Source organism: Corvus hawaiiensis, chromosome 30 (assembly GCF_020740725.1).
Source record: "Corvus hawaiiensis isolate bCorHaw1 chromosome 30, bCorHaw1.pri.cur, whole genome shotgun sequence".
Lineage (NCBI taxonomy): Eukaryota > Metazoa > Chordata > Aves > Passeriformes > Corvidae > Corvus > Corvus hawaiiensis.
The window spans coordinates 427,433-450,144 of NC_063242.1; the positions used below are offsets into that span (position 1 = coordinate 427,433).

The window sequence follows — 22,712 nt, forward strand, 5'->3', positions numbered from 1 at the left end:
ACTGATTTTTAGTCTGTTCTTGCTGAAATGGGCAAGTAAAAGTTAGCAAGAATGATTAACATCAATTCATGACATTAGAGTATAATAGTACATTATAGTAGAGGGGATGTTTCGTCATTTGTGGTCAGGCAGTTTTTATTCTAAGTATACTTTTTCATTGCATAATGATTATTTCCATTAAGGACAAAATATTAAAGGAAACTACCTAGTCCCATCCCATTTTGGAATAACTAAATTTGGATGGCATTCAGTCAGTGATTTTAATTGCCAGGCACTCTACCATGCCTTCCTCTGCTCCCTGTCCCCAAAAAAGAATAAACTAAATCCACACAAGTAGTATGGGGACAGGAACTGCTGTGAGAAGAGAGAATATAAGTGTTTCCTGAAAGTTTTGCTTCCAAAAGGATCCATACAGAAATACACCAATGCAATTAGCATAAACTTACTGGACTTGAACTACAAGCTGACATCTCTGCTAAAGCTTGAGGAGTTTGTGAACCAGAGACTGACTGAAATACATATGCTTCAGTCCTTTTCTGGAGAACAGATTCCCCTCTCCACAATTTTCACTGCTGTGCATCACTCTTTTTAAAACCCAACACAGTACTATCTCCTAAGTCTAAAAGTTGTTTCAATAGGAAAGTTTTCAACAGAAGAATGACAAAACTGTTGAAACCAAGAAGGTTCAAAATGCAGGGTTTGTGCAGCCACACAACTTTGCTCCTCGGGTGCATGTCTCTGGAGAGGCACCCCTGGCATGTCATGGAGCTGCACTTGCAAAGGCATCAGTTCATCATCAGCCCTAGCAAATGGACTGGTGTGGGGCTCACAGTCTTGGTTACTTTGCTCTACCTGAACACTGAGAGGGCCATGTGGTATTCAGCTCTCATCCACACATGGGAAATTAAACTACATCTTCACAGCTGTGAGCATGCACACCTATGAGTCTTGAATCCACATGTGGACCTGGGTGTCCTATTCTGCAGTGCAAAGTCCACCCAGCTGGCAGAAGGACTGGGCGGCATGGCAGCCATGCACAGCAGGATCCTTCAGTTTGGACTCATTTGCTCAGCAAAACAAAAAATCTGCAGAACTCACAGATTACAACGTCTGCTTTGAAGCCCAGGGTGACAATGTCCATGCAGAAGACATGCCAGAAGCTTTGGTACGTGCTGAAGGGAATGGCCCTGATCCAGATCTTATGACAGCTTCCAACAAGCCAACACTACTTGTTTGGGGGTCAGAGACACATGAGGAGACAGAGACATTAAGCCGTATTTCTTCAATTTCCCCATCTGCTCCTAACATCCCAAGCCCTCCCCATCCTGCCTGAAGAAGCCCCCCTCATCTGGATGGGTCAGCTCCCAGGGCAGATTTGCTCTCCACATGCAGAGCTGCCACCCTCGCAGCAGCAACCTCACATCACCATATCTGGCTTGGGGCTGGCACTCGTACAGACACATTGTTTCAACTTTACCTCCATTTTTGCCATCTCCATTCTGCTTTTTCTTATTTCTATTAGCTCACGCCTTTCTCCTGTTTACATTATCTTATGCTTTAAAAAAAATTGCAAAATGGAAAATATAAACACCTTGTCACAGTCATTTCCTTCTTAAGGAGGATGGAAGCACATACACACACACACATGAAAAACCCACCCTTCCTTCCCCATTCTCCTCAAAAGGTTAGAGAAAGCAGTAATGGCTTTCCTGGGGAAGGAGGGAAGATTTGAGAAGGATTCCTTCCTGTTTGGGAGGTTCTGAAGAGGTACAGGGACATGCTCTGTGCAGGACCAGACCTGTGGGCAGCACATGATGCTGCCCAGACTTGGTGCTTTCTGCACATCTCGGGCTGTACCATGTAAACTGAGATTGAACTCGTTCCAAGGAAGCCAATAAAGTTTCAGCAGCCAACTTAGAACAATTTCAGCATCGCTTTGGAAAGTATTTAAACACACATACACATGCCAGAGGATTAAGAGCACATAAAAACTAGGTTAAAATAATGTTAAATATCTAAATTGACCCCCTGATAGTAGTTACAGCTCTTCCATATGTCTGCCTTAGCTCATGCTTTTGTCTCTGAGACTTCAGGAGTCAAAGAAAGAGCATTATACTAATTATATACTATACCATGGAGTATTTACAGCAATTCCTGTTACTAAGAACTGCCTGAGGTAAAAAGAGAGAGCAAAAGCTTTAATTTCTGCACTTTAAAGTAAATCACTCCCTTAACAGTAATTGAATAGGACTTGTATATTGTAAATACTATCTGGGTCAAAAAGCCAGTCTCACCCTTTTACATCCAGTATCATGACATTTTAAGTACACACTACAAATGGTGAAGAAAAGAAATGTGATTTGTATGCCAAACAAGTTACCATTATGTTTCCTCATATATCAAACATGTTAATCAATCACAAATGCAAAATCTACAAAGCATAATTTAAAATGTGCCATAAATTTATCAGCAGAAAACCAATTCTGTAAAGTCACAATAGCTGGTGCTAGAAATGCACAAAGCCTTTTAGAGAAGTCTTAGGGAAAATGTTTAATTCGAAATTTGAGTCCAAGAACTCCATAGGGTAAAACTATGTTGTGTCACCTTGTTAGCCATAATGACTGTAACAATACATCCTAGCTCAAGCAAAATTTTTACTGTATTTGATCAATGGCAAAATTGAATCCTGGTATAAGCCAGAATTCCCTTCTTTCTTGCTATCATCTCAAAACACTTTATATTTTAAGAAAAATGCATTTTACAATGAGTTCCACATTTTTCTCTTTAAAAAATGAATGTGCTGTAGCTCTCTAGCAGTTTATAAGGTTTATTTCATAAATCAGTAATTTGGTTCCATTCATATAGGGGGATGGAGTTTCCCAACAATACAGATTGGTGCTTGGTGTGATTTACATGCGCCTCTCTGTGGTAGGCATGTGGCTACACTGGGCCCATGATTTCTACTGGCTTTCAATGACACTTGCAAAACAAAAGAGGAAATATGGTTACTTGGATTAGCCTCCATCTGAGTAAGAGAATCCACGGTACAGTTAAAAAATTCTTTGTATTCTGGTTTTTATTGATTTCATTTTGCTGAACATTTCTAAAAACTTTGCAAGATCCACTACCTCCCCCTCCTGAGAAAAACACCTCCTTCTGTATTTGTTTCCATACTGTAAGATTGCATCCTAGCACCAACACTCCAGGAGCGTGCAAATGCATAGAGGTAGGGCTGGCTGCATAACAGAAGCCACCTCTGCCAACTGTGTTGCCTCTTCAAAATTTTACCTATATTATTGCTTCTCTTTTGGTGACTGCCCACTAATCCAAGTTAACAAACATGTTTTTAAGTGTCATGTTATGCTCTATAAGCATTTATCAGGGGCACTGCTTTCAGTTTATCCCAGATTCAGCAATTTAAGGTGAATCCCATGGTGAATCAAGATCAAAAGTGATCCCCTCAGGATACCATCTGGGTCGCTGATGTACAATTTTCAGTTTATTTTGACTATGCTGGGGAATAAAACAACTTCAGTATTGAAAAAAAAATCACCTGGAAGATTAGACTGCAAAATGACATATGAATGCCTTCTTAATGATGGGACTTAGAACAAAAAAATAAGCAAAACTTTCCTTTGCATCAAATACTGAAGAATTTGGCTGGCTGCAGTGATGGCTGGCAGAAAAACACAGCAAATGTCAACTGCCACCTTGGATGTCCTGAGAGGTAACAAAACAGACTGCATGAAACTTGCCAGCAGATACTTACACTTCAACAGAGAAGGGAAAGAGTAATGGCTTACTTGAATCTTCTTACAGTTACCCTTTTATTTTTCCACAGCTCTTGTTTTGAAAAACAGTTGAAAAGTCGTAAGAATTAAGTTCTATTACATAAGTGAAAGTTCCAGCAGTTAAATGAAAGGACTTTGCCTTTCAGACATGGAGAACAGCTGAATGAGAGTCCTATGCAGTTCTTTTCAAGGACCTCTGACCTCTCATCTCTGCAGGACATGGTGGCACTGGGGGCTGAGAGGAAGGAAGAGACTTGTTCACTGTCATGTTCCCTGTTCAGGCTTACGAGTCCATGTCAGTGGCTGCCACCGATCTGTCAGGTGCAGAAGGCAGTCTCATGGTGCAAACACACATTAGAAATGAAGATTACTTCCCAAGTGTCTAATCTGAAATCCACCACTGCTATTTGAAAAGGTGCTTGTTCATGAAATTTAGAGATTTTGAAATTTTCCCAAAAGTTGCCCTGTTTGGAGATCTCTAAACGTCATAAAAATGCAGAAGAATCATAGCAAAATGCTTAAACAAAATGTAGTTTTTGACAGGGTGATGCTTAAGTCCACTTACCACATAAAGTAATCATGGGCAGATGGCCAAAGTCCTCTTGTGTGGAGCCAATGAGCATATGCCAGACTACAAGGTGAGTTTGCACATAAAGACTGTGCTCCTCTCAGCACAGTCCAGGCCCTGGGTGATTTCTGAGCACTGTGAAGAGCTTCTATGGAATAAGCCAGCACCTGTCACTATATTCTTTCTTTCTAGGCTGACAGAAACAATCACGCTAAAGAGATAGCTTCAAGCAGAAGATCAGCTTTATTTGCCAAAGGATTGTCAAGCTGCTGCATACCCACCATCCAGCCTCAGGGTTTTGTCTCAACTCCAGCTCTTGGGATTCTAGTTTTTATCCCTAGCTTTCTGCCTGTATTTCCCATTCCTTGCTTCCTTCCCCTGAGCACGCACAAACCCAGAATGCCACTGCGGACTCAAACCATGTCAGCATACACTGCATAAGCATGCACAGAGTTGTCCCAGGGATCTCCAGCCACAGCATCAAGAATAAAGAAACCTGCTTTGGCTAAGTGCAATGTATAATAGATTACAAAAGTGTGTGTGCTGCTTTGGGATTGTCAAATTATTCGAACAACAGAGGCAATAGTCACTTAAACTTGTCAGGGGCAAAGTCATGCCACCTGGATTTACAAAGCTTTTGAAAATGCATTTGGAAATGAACAACACACAACAGCTAATGCACTAAATATTTCACATTGGTAGACTAAGATGCAGATACCCAATTTACAGATAACACAACAGCTCCTTTTCCCTGAGTCATAAATTCCAGGATGATCAGATTCTGAATAGCACTCCCAGATACAAAAGAAAAATAGAGCAGATGATGAATATTTTATCGCTGAATTCTTGCTATACATAATCATATCATTTTATTATCTCATGCTGTGCAGAAAAAAAAAACATGGGAAATGAGGCTAGATTTGTGAATGATAATAGTAATTTGTCAAGCTGTTTGATACAAGGATGAGAATACAATAAACATGGTTTTAAAAGTTGAGATAGGAAGATTGGCTACTGACATGAAATGGGAAAACATGGAAGTGATTTAAAGATATTAAAGAAATGTAAAAGAGACTGCGGTATATTAATTTATATAGCAGGAACATCAAAATAAAATACAAGAAACAGTAGCAAAAGCTGCATCTATGAAGAAAAATGGCAACCATTTTGACAGTATTGGGTAGGAGAGATGGATAAACCGTCGCTCGTTACATGTTTCTGCTCAAGTTTCACCTTGACTTAGAAAAAGCTATTTTCTTAGTACACTGCTCTTGGATTATGTGTGAATGGGGAATACCTTCTGCTAGCAGTACTCAGACACATATATTTAAATCCCCTTTTCCAATGCCATTTGCTAGAGTTCAAGTTTCCTTATGAATTATCAGATGAAATGACATGTTTCAGTGTGTTCATTCCGAATACTAATCACACACTGTAAACGAGCTTTTTTAAAAAAAATGTAAAATAAAAATAAAACCTTTTGGAATCACAAAGACAGGTCTGAAGAGACAATGCAGATGGAGCTCAGAAGAGGTGCACAAAATCAATCACAGAAGCACAGAGGCTAGAAAGGACCCCTGGGAATCTCAAATCCAACCTCTGGCCTAAAGCATTTCCAGCTGGAGCAGGTTGCTCAGGGCCTCCGCCAGTTGGGTTTGGATACCTACAGGGATGGAGGTTCCTCACTGCAATTTGGCAGAGATAAAACCTGACTGGACCTGCTGTTACTGGACAAATAATGACCCAGGTGTTTCAGCCACTAGCAAGGAAATGGAAATGTGGCCCACAGATAAGGTAATCGTATTAACTCCAGCTATGGTGACCTGGCATTTCATTTGAACTGTAGTAGTTCTGTTCCTAACTGCTCTGCCTGTATTTTATTATTGGGAAAACACTTTAAAAACATAACAAAGCAAAACCCATAGCAGCTGAACAAAAAAAAAAAAAAAAAAGGTGCTATAGCTTGAAGCACATTGATTGAGGATGTCAATACAACATTGTTGTATTGTTGTTTTTACTTTTCAAGAAAGTTAGCCTCATTCCTGACCTATCTTTGAAAAATTCAAGCCTCTCCAGGCAGAACTTTAAGTCTCCACAGTTCATGAGAGGTTATGGACTGCATCAGTAATGCTCTAAACACGAACTTTTAAATATTGGCTTTTCAAATAACAACTAAAGGATCAGATGAGGCCAAGTATAAATATTGACCTATGAACAATGACTTAGACCTATCTGCATGACACTTTGGTGTTTAATGGCAACTATTATCCAGCTGTCAGTTTTGATTATTTTAGTTTTAATCCCTCATACCAAGATTACACATTGTGTACCCAGCCTGACTTAGAAGTCAATTTCCTTTGTTTCTAACTCTGTAGTAGAAGAAGGTTAAAGCAGGTCCTTCTTCTGACTCAGTAAAAAAAGCCCTTGAAACAGTGGGAGCCTCAGATACCTGAAATGTTTATAATTAGTCAACCTCTGAAAACTCTTGAAAAAGATACCAGAAATACAGTACCCCTTCAGGTTACCACATACCTTTCCCTTCTTAATTAAAGAAAGTATAAAAGCAGAACTGAGACATAAAACACATTTCAGGTATTTTTATCTGCTATGCTATCTCAGGAGTCATGTATCAATTACCTCTAGAAAAGCTGCTTGGAAACTAGAGCCTGCCCAGGTGAAATTAAAGCAGGTTTTATCCTTGGCTTGCAGATGATGCAGGAGCACCCTGGGATCCCGTGATTTCTATGCCCTGTCATCCTGAATTTCAGTGAGAGCTGCACTTCAAAGCCTTTTTGGTTTGAAAAATCAGAAACAGAGGTCCGAATAACAATGTTTCCCTGTTCTTTTTATTTCTACATTAAAAGATTAACTGGACATTCACGGTACCGACATCCAATTCAGAAATAATGCATGGTCTTGTATGGCAAGAGCCAGGTGAATGCAGCCAGGCTCTGCATTTACCAGCCCAGAACCAGAACTCCCAGCAGCATTCAGAGCACATACCCAGAAGAGGTGCAAACACATGAAGCATCATTTTGCACACAGTGAAAGGTCAGACATTCACATTATGGGAGATGCAGGACATCGTGCTTCTGAATACACATCCATAAATAATTGAAAGGAATTAAGGGCGTTTTTTACCATTTCCCTTTTTAACCTCTAGCCTTTCTCAAGGTCTATAATTTTATATATATCTATATATCAATATGTATTTAGTATTTGTTAGAATGCTATGGGATAAAGCCCTGGAAGGAAGAGTGACACAAGAGAGTTGGTTAAGATTCAAGGGTCATCTATTCCAAGCCTAGGAATGACGCATCTCAACGAAGAGGAAGTCAGGCAAAAACGCCAGGAGGCCTGCATGGGTTCAAGGATCATCTTTTCCAAGCCTAGGAATGATGCTCTCTCCAGAAAGGAACAGGACACCTGGTTACCTAGGATATGAGAAGGCTGAAGTACTCAATGACTTTTTTTCCTCTGTCTTGACCGGCAAGTGCCCCAGTCACACTGCCCAAGCCACAGAATGAAAAGGCAAGAACCGGAAGAATGAAGAATGGTCCACTGTAGGAAAAGAACAGGTTTGAGACCATCCAAGGAACCTGAAGGTGACCAAGTCCATGTGATCTGGTGAGATACATCTGTGGGTCCTGAGGGAATTGGTGGATGAAGTGGCTAAGCCACTTTCCATTGTATTTGAGAAGTCATGGCGGTCAGGTGAAGTTCCCACTGACTTGAACACCCACTTTTAAAAAGAGAGCAAAGGAAGACCTGAAGAACTACATATTGGTTAGTTTCACCTTGGTGCCCAGCCAGACCATGGAGAAATCATCCTGGAAATTATGCTAAGCCACATGTTAAATAAGAAGGTGATTCCTGCCAGCCAACATGGTTTTACTAAGGGCAAACCACGTCTGGCATATTTGGTGGGCTATTAAGAGGGCACTACAGCATTGATGGATAAGGGAAGAGCAGGTACCTGGACTTGTGGAAAGCACTTGGCACTGTCTTACATGGCACCCTTGTTCCTAAACTGAACAGGCATGGCTTTGACAGATGGACCACTCAGTGGAACAGTGGATGGATTGGTTGGATGACAACATCCAAAGAGTTGCCACCAATGGCTCGATGTCCAAGTGGAGACCAGTGACAGGAGGTGTTCCTCAGCGGTTGATATTGGGACTGGCGCTGTTCAACATCTCTGCAAGCAATGTGGGCAGTGGGACTGAGCGCTCTCTCAGCAAGTTTGCTGATGTCACCAAGTTGTGTGGTGTAGTTGACACACTGGAGAGAAGGGATGCCATCCAGAGGGACCTTGGCAGGCTTGAGAGGTGGACCTGTGTGAACATCATAAATCTCAACAACACCAAGTAAAAGGTCCTGCACATGGGTCAGGGCAATCCCAAACACAAATACAGGCTGAGTGGAGAATGAACTGACATCACTGCTGGGGAGAAGGACCTGGATGTGTTGGTTGATGAGAAGCTCAACATGACCCAGCAACGAGTGTGTTGGAAGCCCAGAAAGCCAACCATATCCTAGGATTCATCCAAAGCAGTATGGCCAGCAGGTTCAGGGAGGTGCTTCTGCCCCTCTGCTCTGCCCTCAGAGACCCCACCTGGAGTGCTGCATCCAGCTCTGGGGCACCCTACATAGAAAGGAAATGCATCTGTTTGAATGAGTCCAGAAGAGGGTCATGAAAATGCTCAGAGGACTGGAGTACCTCTCTTACAAAGGCTGAGAGAATTGGGGTTGTTCAGTGTTGGGGTCCCTCCCCCGCCGTGTAGCCCTGGGAGAGGGGCCCTGAGGGCACAGACACGGGGCTTCCCTGCCCCTGCTCAGCCTCGTTCCCATTGGTTGGTTTGTGTTCCCTGCGCGGGCAGAAGGACCCTTGGTCCCGTGACTGGAACAGTTCCTCGGCAGAGCTCCGGCCATGCGGCTGGAGAAATAAACATCTCTGAAACAGCTATCAAGAATCTGTCTGTCCGTATATATTTCCTTTCCACGGGACTCCTGGTTTGATATATGCGTGTTGCAGTATCCCCACTGCAACAAATGGTGGAGAATTGTGAGCAGAACGATCCCCGATCCCTAAGCGACTGATTTGTGTGAGTAAACCCTGGAAACTTTGGATTCCTCTTCTTGGTTTTGCTTTGCTATTCCATATCTAAACTATGGAGGAACCGTGGGAAGACTCTTGGCTCTCAGAGCCGCATATGGACATTTATCTTAAACTTAAAATGATTCTTGAACAACGATTTGTAAATTTTAGCTTGATTCAAGCTCAGAAAGAACTGAAACACTTCCTGGCATGGTTGTTTAAGAACTTTTTCTATGTTTCTTGGGATTTAATTCTTACCAAGGGCTTTTGGAAAACCGTTTGGACACAGTTAATACTGGAGTCAAAATATATGCCGATGGAAGAATATTTTCGTGAATATTATTTAGTTACCGAGACTGTTGAGCAGTGTCAGCTGTGTCCTGGCGAAGGGAAGCCTGGCGCAGGGACCGTGCGGCCCAGGCCACGTGCACCGAGCGCTCTGCGAGCAGCAGCGAGGCAGTTCCCGCGCGCGGGCGGAGCCACGCGAGCCGCAGTGTCGGTGGCGGAGCGGGGAGCGGCGGGACCCGGCGGTGCCCGCCCGGCCCTGTGCAGCGCGTGGTGGAGCGAGCCCCGTGAATGCCCGGCCGAGAGGGGCGGTGCGCGGGCAGCGGCTGGCGGCAGTGGCGGTGGAGCGGAGCCGCACCCAGCCAAGACGCGCGCTGGAGCGGGGCGCGGGGGAGTCATCGCCCGGGGGCCCGGCCGAGACGTGGGTGCAGCGCCCGGCAGCGGCAGCGAAGCTGCGACCAGAGGAGGCGACACACGGAGAACTGAGCGGCGCGGCCCGACCCGGCCCGCGCAGCCCCGAACGCGACCCCGGGAAGAGCGCGCAGGCACGAGCAGCCCCGACAATTCCAACACGGGAGCGACCGAAAGAGAGAGCAAAGACGCAGCGAGACAGAAAACAGCAGCCACTCGGAAAAAGGAAAAGATCATAGCAACTAAGACCTTAGGGATAGTAAAATGGTATAATGTTAAGCAAAATTATGGTTTTATAACAAGGTGTGACAACCAGCAAGACATATTCGTGCATAGAACTGCTATTAAAAAGAATAACCCTGAAAAATGCATCCCAAGCTTGGGAGATGGAGAGGTGGTGGAATTTAATATTGTACTAGGGAGAAAAGGGTTACAAGCATCGCAGGTCACTGGGCCTGATGGTGTTCCTGTAAAAGGCAGTATATATGCAAAAAATCGTAGTCATGTTAGACAGTATCTCCATTGTAAGCCCCCCCTACAGTTTCCCTTTCCTAATCCCACCTTTCCCTTTTACCCTATGTCCTATTACCCCCAGTGTATTCCCAATCCGTTTTTTCATCCATGGTTTCCCTCACAAAACCATGCTTTTGCCAATTGTTTCCCCAAAAATCCCTTTCCAATGCCGAGTGGGGGATGAAAAGGGGGAGGGAAGAAGTTAAACCCTCTCCTGCCTCAGTTTCCCCACAAAGCATGCTCAGAGTTCTGTCTCCCTTCTGTCAGCCCTAAGATGTTCCACAGAATCTGTTTGGACATTTAAAGACTCAGGAGGGTGGCTTGTTTTGTTTTGAAACTGTTCTTGTTATGTTTATCCAGTTGTTTTCATTCTCCTTTTATTAAAATAAAACGGGTGAGGTGTTGGGGTCCCTCCCCTGCCGTGTAGCCCTGGGAGAGGGGCCCTGAGGGCACAGACACGGGGCTTCCCTGCCCCTGCTCAGCCTCGTTCCCATTGGTTGGTTTGTGTTCCCTGCGCGGGCAGAAGGACCCTTGGTCCTGTGACTGGAACAGTTCCTCGGCAGAGCTCCGGCCATGCGGCTGGAGAAATAAACATCTCTCTGAAACAGCTATCAAGAATCTGTCTGTCCATATATATTTCCTTTCCACGGGACTCCTGGTTTGATATATGCGTGTTGCAGTATCCCCACTGCAACAGTTCAGCACTAGAAAATAGAATGTTCAGGGGAGACCTTACAGAAGCCTTCCGGTACCTGAAGGAGGACTAGAGGAGAGCTAGAGAGAGCCTTTTTACAAGGCCATATATTGACAGGACAAGGGTAAATTCAAACTGAAAGGGTGCAGGTTTAGATTAGATATAAGGAAGAATTTTTTTACTGTGAGGGTGGTGAGGCATTGGAGAAGGTTGCTCAGAGAAGTCCTCAATGCCCCATCCCTGCAAATGTTCAAGATCAGGCTGGATGGGCCTCTGAGCAACCTGGTCTAGTGGAAGGTGTCTGGGCCCACAGCAGGGGGCTTGGACCTCTAGACAATCTTTAAGGTCCCTTCCAACCCAAACTGTTCTATGATTCTGTGATGAAATGCTGATCTCTAGCATTTCCTTTGTGCAGATGTGACACAGGAAGAAAGACCCTTTACTGCATTTATGTAAGTTGTTGCTGACATGAAGAAGGGAGACCAAGCATCACTAAGAGTGGCACTTCAGTGTGTTCAAGGACTGGTGAAACTTACCTTATTGCTCTGCATTTTCCTATGTGTATATGTTTGACCTCCTTTAGGTGTCCTCTCTTTTCTGTAGGAGAGCTTCAGATCTTCTTCAGAATCTCAGTCAAGGAATAAGTGCACCACAAATATTTGTTGTAGGTAATGTATCTTACTGAACTTGTTATTCTGATGAAGCTTCTCTTGAGGGTAAAGCGTTGCACTTGTCCAGTGAAATACATAGACCTACCTTTGCAATTTCACTAAGGGTTGTTACACTGCGTGATCGACCTTGGTCTGGCTGCTTTGGGTACAGAGTTTCAAAAATAAATCAAGTTTCCACTGAGGCACCTTAAATACAAATTAAAAAATGCATGGATTGACCTTTATGTCACTGAATGAAGCCTTATATTTTTAGCTGTTTTGGCAAACTAGATCAGGAAAGGAAGGCGCATATTTCAGATTATATTCTTTAGATAGGAAAAAGAATAATAAGACAAACTGAGTTAGATGTGAAATACCTATCCAACTGCATAAAAAGCACATGCATCACAGCCCAGTGCATACACCAAGCCTGAGACATTTATCTGATGCAAACAGTATCAGCAAAAAATCCTGTTTTGTTAAACAAAGCCTCACCTTTCTGCTATGGATTTCATTGGCAAATAAAAGTCCTCTCCTGCGAGGTAGGCAGCTGCAGTTCCACCTCCAAAATAGGTTTTCCTCAAGAGGGGAGCAATCCGGTTGTTTACCAATAATGCTCCTAAACCAGTTGGGAATCCAAAGATTTTATAGAATGAGATGGGGATAAAGTCAGCTTGGTGAACTCCCAGGTCCAGTGGAGAACTGCTCACATACGAAGCTGCATCTAGTAGAACAAACCACTTCCCTGGTATTTTGATGGGGCAGAGTTTTCCAGATTTTATGTCCTGTATCCATGAAAGGGGATATTTGGTACCAGAAAAATTGCTCTGAGCTGGGTAAGAGAATAGATGAGGTGTTGTGCAGTTTTGTTCTTCAGCTGGTAACTTGCTTTTTGCTGACAAAATTTCCTTTGGTTTTATTGGAACAGACAAGACATTCATTGAAGCAGTTATGCCTCTCATACCCACCACAGATGTGTGGCTGTCAGTTAGGTAACAAAATCGACTGCTGGGTTGCTTTGTGCCTTCAGGTATCCAAGGGAATGATTCTGCTATCAGTTTAAGTGCAGCTGTGCATCCAGATGTGAAAATGATGGTGTAATCCTCAGCAGTAGTGTGGAAGTGTTGCAATGTTCTGAAAAATGAAAAAAGAAAAATATCAATTTATTTTCTGATTTTTCTTTTTTATTGCTGTGTGATGTATTTCAGTTTTCCTCACCATAAGTTCTATGAATAGTAGACAAGTTTTGCCAAACAGTACAATAAGCTTCAACAAGGGATCTTGAATCACTTTGTCCACAAGAGACACTTTTCATTGTTGCAGTGAACGTGGCTGTGTTCTTAAGGATAGAAGCCAATTTGCCTGGCTCCAAATAGAGTGGCCAGTCTGGTCCCTCAGTGGGATCAGAATTAAGCCTGAATATAATTAAAATTACACTGTCCTTGAGAGGGACCAGTTTTATTTATAAACTATTACTGTTTTCAGTTTGCAGACTATTTAGAGCAGACAGAATATGTTTCAGTTAAGATAATCTACTTAAATAGTGAGCATCCAAATTAAGGGTCACAATATTCAACAGGGAAACCTTAGAAAACAGCTTTGCTCCTTGCTTATGTTATTAACAATAGAAACAGAAGGCAGCAAGAAGCAACACACAATTCCATGGGCCTTATGCACTTAAGGCTGTAATCTCTGTGCTCCACAAAGGTAAGCTTCCCAAACCAGAAGCAATCTAACGTTTTCCAATGACCCAAACTATGAAAAGCAAACTGATCTCTGGAGGCATGTCTGCACTAGACATTCTTTGATGTCTTGAGAGCACCTTGTTGGCTCTAAACTACCTTTTGTGAACACCATCTAACACAGCTTGTGGTATCCATGCTAGGCTGTGCATCTATTACGGTTTTGCAGTGTGCAAGATGAGTCTTTTCAGAGGCTGAGGAACAGCTTCAATTCAGTCACCTTTCTTACCTTTTTCACCTGATGGACTTTCTCTGAATTAACTTTATAAAACTCCTACTAATATAAACAGAAAATGTAATAAACATCCGAGAGACATCAGCTTCAGAGAATGGAGCAGAGCAAACAAAATGGAACCAGAGCATACATGCTGCGGCTCAGAAGTGCTCTCCAAGCAGCTGGCATTCTGATCTGTGGAATTCCAAGATACAGACCAGCACTTAGAGAGGCCATGAACTCTGGTTTCCAATGTGTATCATTAAAAGTTTGCATGTTTCATACAACATGATATTCCCTTGCTAGAAGAGGCAGAAACTGAAGATGCAGGTGCATTTAAATATAAGTTGCATAAAAGATTATGTGACAAATTCAAGTTAAAAATCATGAAACATAGGACAGTGCTGAAATTCCTTAAAATTTTATTCGTCCAGTCTGAAACACAAATGCTACAGGGAAAGGGTTTTAGAGCTTGATGGTGGGTGCAACAGTCAAATATTAAACACTGGAAAAGAAACAATTACAATGGCTTTGATGATTTGCACTAAAAAACCACCCTAAAAAGGCCCACTGAAATGATACTATGAATACTTTTCTCAGTTGAAGAAAACTGTTATGGCACTGGGAAGTACAGGATGCAACAGATGATTTCATAAGCCCAAATGAGACTTGACTTTTTTCAGAACTTAAATTTTTGAAAACTGATGCAAATGGTAGGTATTTTATGTCTTGGAAATAAAGACAGAATTGCAACTTTTATGAAGGAGCAGGTCATGGACTTAGGCTTTAAACATTCTGAGAAACCATTTGAAAGAATTCATAAGAATCTTTCTGAAACAGACCTGCCAAAGGATAGTTGCTGCAAGCATTCACAGCCCTGCACATAATTTTTAAAGACCATGTTCATAGAACCCAAGTTTTTCCATTAGAGTTTAGAAACCCTGTTAGCACTGAAGACAGGAACAATCACAGACGTTTTTGTATCAGGTATTGAGCTGACAGCCTGCCTCATTCATTGCTGTGACCTGTTCTCTCCAGTCACTGAATCATTCCCCTTTCCCCTGCACAGTGCTGTGCAGCCTTTCCCTCCATCACCTGCTTTACAGCATAGAGCACGTGTATGTGTTGTGTAGGACACCTCAGTGAAGGAACCTGAAACCCTCAACCCAGCTGGTTGCAGGGTTACCACTCAGAACCATGCCCTCAATTTCAGTCCTGATATCATTCTGCCTTTATTCTTCTTTCCGTGCATTTACCTAGATACAGAAGAGATGGAAAGCAGAAAAAGCAAGAGTCCTAATTTCTTTTTCAGGGACAGAGAAGGAAAGCATTACAGTTTTGTTTCTATGGGAATGGAATGGTGGAGAGTAGATTAGAAAGGAGGCTGGGTCTTTGTGGTTATGGGCATAATTTTCTATGTATTATCTGATGTGGCTAATTTTTGTATGCTCTACAGTCATATTGGATAAGTTTTGGAATCATCACACTGATATAAACAAAATTGCAAAAAGGTTGTGCAATTTCAAGAAAAATGATCAACAACAATAACAATAAAATATCCAACTTGCTCTATTTTTACCTCTGTGAGCTGCAGGCCAACTTACGTATTCACACACAGAATACATTTTGAGCTAAAACACTCAGTGATAGGAGCAAATTCTTAATATGTAACATCTTTTCATAAGAGTGAGCTGACAAGAGCAGCGACAAAAAGCAAGCTGAAGGCTATTATCAAGTCTGCTCCTCTTTTACTCTAGAATTTCTCTGCTCTCCTCCCCACTCAGCCTCTTTGTGCCACACATGCTCAGTGCAAGGTGAGACACACCTGGGTCAAATGCTAAATTTTGTGTAAGAGTAGTACCTGAAGTTCTCCACTGGAATTGTACTTGCTTACCACAGCACTTACTTTGACCAAAAGACACTGTTAAATGACTATAGCTAGAATGCAAAAATGGTGGAATGGGATTTAATAATGGGATGCTGTCATCCAACCATGAATATCAGAGCCATTGAGTACCTTTATTAAACATTTTCAGAATTTTACAAAACAATAAATACTATTTTGGATTGTTTAGGCTCACAAATAGTGACATCTCCATGTTTAATTCATAAATGAGTGAGACAAAGCTCATGGGTATTTTAACTATATTTAGTTTGAATTCATTCAAATTCAGAAATAGCTGAAAAGTTCTGAAATAAAATCCCTGACACAACACTGATGTATTATCTATTCAGCTCAGTACAAGAAATTGACTTTCAGATGAAAAAAATCAAGCTGTAGGGTTAACTTTTCAGAAGTCTCCAAATAAATTAGATGCTTTTTTTTTAAAGCCATTTAAGTTCCTAGAGCTAGAGAAACAATCAAGTTATATTTCTAATTGACTTAGATAGCAAATAGATTCTTTTGAAAGTCAAATTAAGTACCTATTGCATTTTGAGTCTCCAAATGCCTTATAAAATTGCTATAACTCCAGTACTTGCAAAAGAAGTGGAATTTTAAAAGTTTGAACTATTTCTTACCTCAAAAAGTAAAATAAATAAATAAATCAAGAGCAACTGAATTCAGGGAACTTCCTTCTCCTTTTGATGTGCAGAGCAGAAAAGCTGCGAGCACCTCAGAATAAGGTTTATGAAATGAATACCACAAAATCCTGAACTAGAGCAGCACTGCCATGATAAAATCAGACTACTCAGGGATAGAAAACTGCAATACATCTTACTGACTTCTGCAGCCCACAGTACTACATCCTCTGTTTTGACATGGATATTGGGAAGCACTAGCTATTACACACAAAATTCCTAATGCTGTCTGTCTTCGTGCAAGACATACCCCATTACAGTGAAATGCAGTACACCTTTATTACACTCCAGGAAGATTTATAGCCATATATAAGGTTGCTGTTGGCAGCAGGACTAAAGACTTGAAGTAGAAAACTGATAACTTGATCTACTACAGCTCACAGCTGCAAAGAGCAGTGGCATTTTATAGTATTACAAATTCCCACGTTTCAAAGGACTCTTTGGAAGGACTAAGAAGGTAATTGTGAAACATATGGATACAACTGTGCCTTCACTTGCAAGTTGGCAGAAAGGCTGAGGAACTTAATCCAGTCCCTTGCTGTCAGACTGGCAAGGCAGGGACGAAGCTGCAAGCTCCATCTTTGCAGACATTGAAGACACACTACGAGTGGCCACCTCTTCTCCTCGTCCTCTCAACGTCCTCAGGAGCACAGATTGTGACATACATAGATCATGAAACCTGTCCAGAGAGAAGGCAGTGAAAATGCCCCCACTTGACCACACTTCCCTGTGGGTGTTTGTATTCTGAGACCTCTCTGTTAGCTGGTGTTTAATAATTTTTAAAAGTTGCCAGGAGACTCTTGTATCTTTACAACAACAGCTGAGCCAAAATGCCTTTGCACTTCAAAGCAAACACTGGCAAAGAAAGTCAATTTTCAACCCCGCCAAGCCTGCTGTCTCATTTTATACGTTTAATACACACAAAATTAGTAATGAGCTTTATACTTAAAGATTTCTATAATCAAGTCATATATTCAGAGGGAGTAGTCACATTATCTAACTTATCCAGTCCAAAAGCCCAAATTAATAGTTTAATTAGAACTATCACTCCACAGTGCCACTGGCAGCTGTGCAGAAGGTAAAGGCTACTATTTTTTCAGCTACCTTAGGGACACTGTGACACCCAAAGTTAGATGAGATGCTCTCCAAAGCTGCTTCCTGGCTGCCATTCTCTCATGCAAGAAGCCCCTTGTTCCTCCTTGCCATCAGCTCTTTGTAGCTCTCAGCAGAAAATCAGTAGCAAACAAACTTATTCCCATACTACACCATTTCCATTACAGCCTCCCAAAATTCAGCTGATTGACATGGCTTTTCTTCCATACTGCTAGGCTTAAAATACTTTCAAAAAATATGTTTTACATCAATTTCTCTCTATTCAAATCTACCTTTTGAAAACAGCTAGTAAAAAACTGAAAAGCAACTTATATTGCTAGATTTGCTTCCTGCCATACTTTAATTCCAATTGGTGCAAACATTTCTATCTCTAGTTGGCAAAATCAAAATATGCTCAGGGACTTAGTGGTTTACATTTTTTATATTTGTATTCACATTTTTATTTAGATTGTATATGAGTTTTCATAAATATCATCAGTACAATGATTCTCTAGTCAGTAGCTGATAAAAAAACCCTTATAAAAATTTAAGTATTGCCATTGTAACAGGAGATTCAGATTTGAAGACAGAGCATAGTTACCCATACAACAGTACAAGTTTAGGTTGCATTTTATAAAGGAATCTTTTCAGCTGCACATCTAAATCTAAAAGTATTTTCTATTTTAATATTTTTTCAGTGGCATGCCAGCCAGATTCACAAATCCAGTTTACACTTGTATTAAAAGATGCTTACCTTGGGCCTTAGAAGTATCATCACAGTGTTTTCTGCTCTATAGAAACTGAAAAGATGTGACATGCTGTTGTTTAATGAATAGGTTTTGTAAGAATAAAATTAATAAATTACTTTTGAGCCAGAAAATATTTTATTTTGGGGGTTTTTTTTGGTGTTTTGTTTTGTTGTTGTTGTTGTTGTTGTTGTTGGGTTTTTTAAATTCTTTAACTGGCATTTTAATCCTTTCTGGACACAAGTGCATGTGGGAAGTATAGACAGTGGCTGAATCTACATTTCTGGGTAAGAGTGTTTTAACATTCCCCATTTATTAATTAAGAGTCAGCTCCAGTGATCAAAGCAGCCAATGGAAAAACTCCCACCAACTTTAGTGAGAGTTCCTAAGGTCTTGTAAACTGCTGTGGCTGTTACAGAGCAGGACCCACCCCTGCTTTCAGGCTTAACTTCATGTGCAGTAGCAGTTCTGTACATGTTTTTCTCTCTACTTACACAGAGAAAAAAGGAAAAGAAGATGTAGCTATCCTCATTCAAGCCAGCACAGAAGGATACCGTAGAAAAGGATATACTTCTTAACACACAACCTAAATTTTCTTTAATTTCTCTTGCTGACAGAAGTGACAGCTTACATCTATATCCATGAGGGGAACGTTCCAGTTTACAGACTAAAAAGACAGGCCTTCTGGGTAGGAAATATCTTATATTTTATTTCATAAAGACAAGGTCTATTCAATCCAGTATGCCACAGCCTCAAGTTATATTCTCATTGTCAATTCCCAATTCAAACAAAAGCAAACTAAAATCTATAAATGCTTTAAAGAATCAAATATACTCAAGCAGGAAAAAATTTACCTAATCTGTCTCCCTTCAGCAAAACATTAACTTACTGAAAAAAGCTCTTGTAAAGGTTTAGGTTTGGGGAGTTTTGTTTGGTTTTTCATTGTTGTTGTTGTTGTTTTGTTTGGTTTTTTTCTTATAGCAATGTTTTCATCAGAAATCTATACCATATCACCTCTGCAACCTGTGCAGCTAATCCAGTGGAGATCCTCCAAATTAGAAGGATTTGCCCATGGATTAATACTAGCATGAGGAAGAGCACTGGGATAAATAATCCTTTATAGCTCTCTCTCCAAGTTTCCTCAGTCAGTTCCCTTTTCTGTTTCATTTTCCTTTCTCATATTGACAATGTACAAATTTAAAGTTTTCAGAGCGCACGCTAACTGTGAAATAGCTGCACACTGCCTTGTGTATCCTCACTAGTTACATACACATAAACTTCTTGTCTGACCATTTTACTTGAAAGGCACTCATTCTGAACCCAGCTTCTTCCCATTACTGCTTGCATGAGAGTGATTAGGATCTTACCCATTGATATGACTGTTGTTTATTTCCTCCCTGGAGACAAAATAAATGATTAGATGGAATGCACCTCAAAAGTTCCACTTGGCACAGGCAGGTGATTGAAAAGTCCCCCCCTTGCTATTTGAAAGCGTTACACTTTCTTTAGGCATTCACACTCAGCCATCTGAATTGAAGCATTATAATCCTTTACATTTATTCCCCTGCCAAGTTCACTGGAGACACACTGTGGAAATACCTATTTGCTTACAAAGGGTCATAGTCGGTCTTCACCAAACAGATCCTCTCTCCAGCTCTACAAAGCTGGCAGCTCAGCAGAATGCCTGGAGTTTCCCTTGCACAACAGCTTCAGAAGAGCAGGAGCTCTTTAATGACCACAAAACATCTTCCTGCAGGAAAAGATGCTTTGATGAATAAAGCCTATAACAAGCACACACCCTGACTGAGAGGTGTTGACCCTCATAACTCATTTCAAAGTGCACATCCAGCAGGTGTTCAGTGTCACACCTGGCACACTGACAGAGCAAACTACAAATAAGGGTGGTATTATGGCTCCGCATGTAATCAAAAGAGCAAAACAGTCAGAAGGACTCATAAAATCCACAAAATCCAATACTACAAGCGACCTGTTGGTACAGTTTGTTCTAATACGCAACTATAACTCCTCTCACTGACAGAAGTCTCTAATGCCTGTAACTTCCTAGATGTGGCAGAAGCCCCTGGGTAACTCTTCTCTTTGAAATTAAATGTTGTTTTTCTGTGTAGAGAAGGAAGATCAATAGCTACATGATTTTAAAACCACTTTGTGGATATTTTTTCTGAGTAAGATCAGCCAGATCTGTTTATTTCAGTACTTGAATAAGTGCCAAAGATTTGTAAAAACACCCATGAAACCTAGTATTTTCATTAATTACGACACAAATGACTCTGAAAATTTATACCATAGGTTTTTTAAAGAAGAATTCACCACCTGATATTCAAGTAACCAGGAAAGAAATGGAAAAAATAACCCATATTTTAGGGAACCATTTAAGGAGGACTAGCCATAAACATCAAACAGTTCATGAGAAATCCGTTCCAAACTGTATTTGCAAAAACTAATTGCCAAATTGAAAAACTACAAATTAATACAGATCAGTTTTTAAATCATTCATGTCTTAGAATTCAAGCTATTTCTGCAGCAAGTCTTAGGAGTCACTAGGAAGAAGCAAATCTAAAAACAAACATAGGAAGATTTTGTGCATGGACTAGCATATCACCTCAGTTGGTGTCTAGGTAACTTCAGTGTGAGATGTTTTCAATACAGTATTTTCCTCATAAGTTACACCAAACACCTAAAGTCACTGTATCTTCCTCTTACCTAGCACAGACCATAAGGTTTATATTTAGGCATGCCAGGAACAGAAACAAAGAACACAAGATTTGTTTAAATGGTGAACACTCGAGACAGCACAATACCAGCCAGAGATGTCATTTCTACCATGAATATGTGCAATATCCTATTCACAGGCTACAGGAACAAAGTAAAGGGTGTGCATATGGAAATTCATATCACTGTAAGACATCTACACTGTGGAAACCAGAGCACATCATTTTAGAGCCACCCAAAGACCACAGGCTCTGCATCAAAAAGCTCATCTGACCTAAGCTAGAGGTCTGCTTCAGGCTAAGGTGTCTTGCTCTGGACATGTCCAAATCCTTCCACTGCACACCAAAGGCATCTAAATGCCTTGTGCACCATACACAGCTACACTTATCCAGCTTAACCTCAGCATCTTTGGAGCGCAATCATCCCTCTTCCCAATCTTACTTAGTAAGTCCTGATCTCTGACCTTTGCAGGTGTTCTGAGCTCCTGCTGGGGAGACTCAGTGTTGCAGTGTCTAATTAATACTGCTAATGCCAGCAAGCACCCACTGCCATGAGGCCTGCCTACCTGCTGTAGAGATATTTGCTGGTAACCGGTCAGAAGTTACTACACTTTGTTTTCTGTTTTTTGGAAATAATCATAGCAATAGGAAATAATCAACTGGAGCATAACACTTGGCTATTTTCAGCCAAGTATTTCAAATTTGTAAAGGTTGTTTCAGAAAAAAAAAAAATCCCACTTAGGCATTCTGATGGTTCCAAACTCTCAAGGTTTTACAGTGGCTAACCTTTTAAGTAACGTCAGATAAGAAGTTAAATATCCTTTAGGGTGCTGAAAAAACTTTATAAGCTAGCCATTTTTTAATCTTGAATAATGTACCATGGCTTCCAATCTTTTTAAAACATTATTCTTTGTTCAAATTTTATTTAGTGGAATTTGTTTCCAGATTAGATTTGGCCTTTAAACTGTGTTCTTCTGTGATATCTTCAGCCATGGTGGTTTGTTTTTTCTTTTGTAGGGGTTTTGTAGCCAATTAAAAAACTACAGCAACTTTTTCCTAAAACAGTGCGTCACATACCCCAGACACTCTGACTCTGGCCAATCTCTTTTCCCTGTAGGTGCCAGAGAACGGACGTGGGACAACGAGTCCATGACCTGTTTACAAAATGGATTTGCTATCAAGTAAGCTTGACTTACTTGCACGTTGCCTGGTATTTTAGATTGTAAAGCATGAGTAATGAAGCATAGCTGCAAAAGCATAACCCAGCAGCTCTCACACTCTCCAGCAACAGTAGGATTTATTCTGTGGTGCATGAGTCAAGCACAGACATATGCTCACTCAGTCTTCCATTACTTATTTATTCTTTTTGGGGTGGTATTGCCTGGGACTGAGGTAGGTTTGAAAGGCAGGAGGAGAGCAGTTGTATAGACAAGCCTGTGCAACTCCTGTGTACCAGGGTTGCTCTACACCTGCTCCAAACAAGTCCATCCCTGAGCCATCCTGAGTGCCAGGGATCAAAGTGCAACAGCTGTGACAAGGTGTGTGGGCCCCAAGCACTCCCACATGGCTAGCAATCTCCTTCTACCATCTCCCTTCTGA

At 41.3% G+C, this 22,712-nt stretch overlaps 1 protein-coding gene across 4 annotated transcripts in view; it reads right to left on the reverse strand.

Annotated features, from left to right (window-relative positions):
• MOCOS (molybdenum cofactor sulfurase) overlaps window positions 1–22,712 on the reverse strand; it is a 213,961-nt gene that overhangs the window by 117,740 nt on the left and 73,509 nt on the right. For all 4 annotated transcript variants that reach the window (XR_007200437.1, XR_007200438.1, XR_007200436.1 and 1 more), the window contains exon 4: window positions 12,506–13,144. Coding sequence is in view for 1 of the 4 variants with exons in the window: in XM_048289500.1 (XP_048145457.1) it covers window positions 12,506–13,144 (639 nt within the window). In the remaining 3 variants the exon portion in view is untranslated. The remainder of the gene's footprint in view (window positions 1–12,505; window positions 13,145–22,712) is intronic.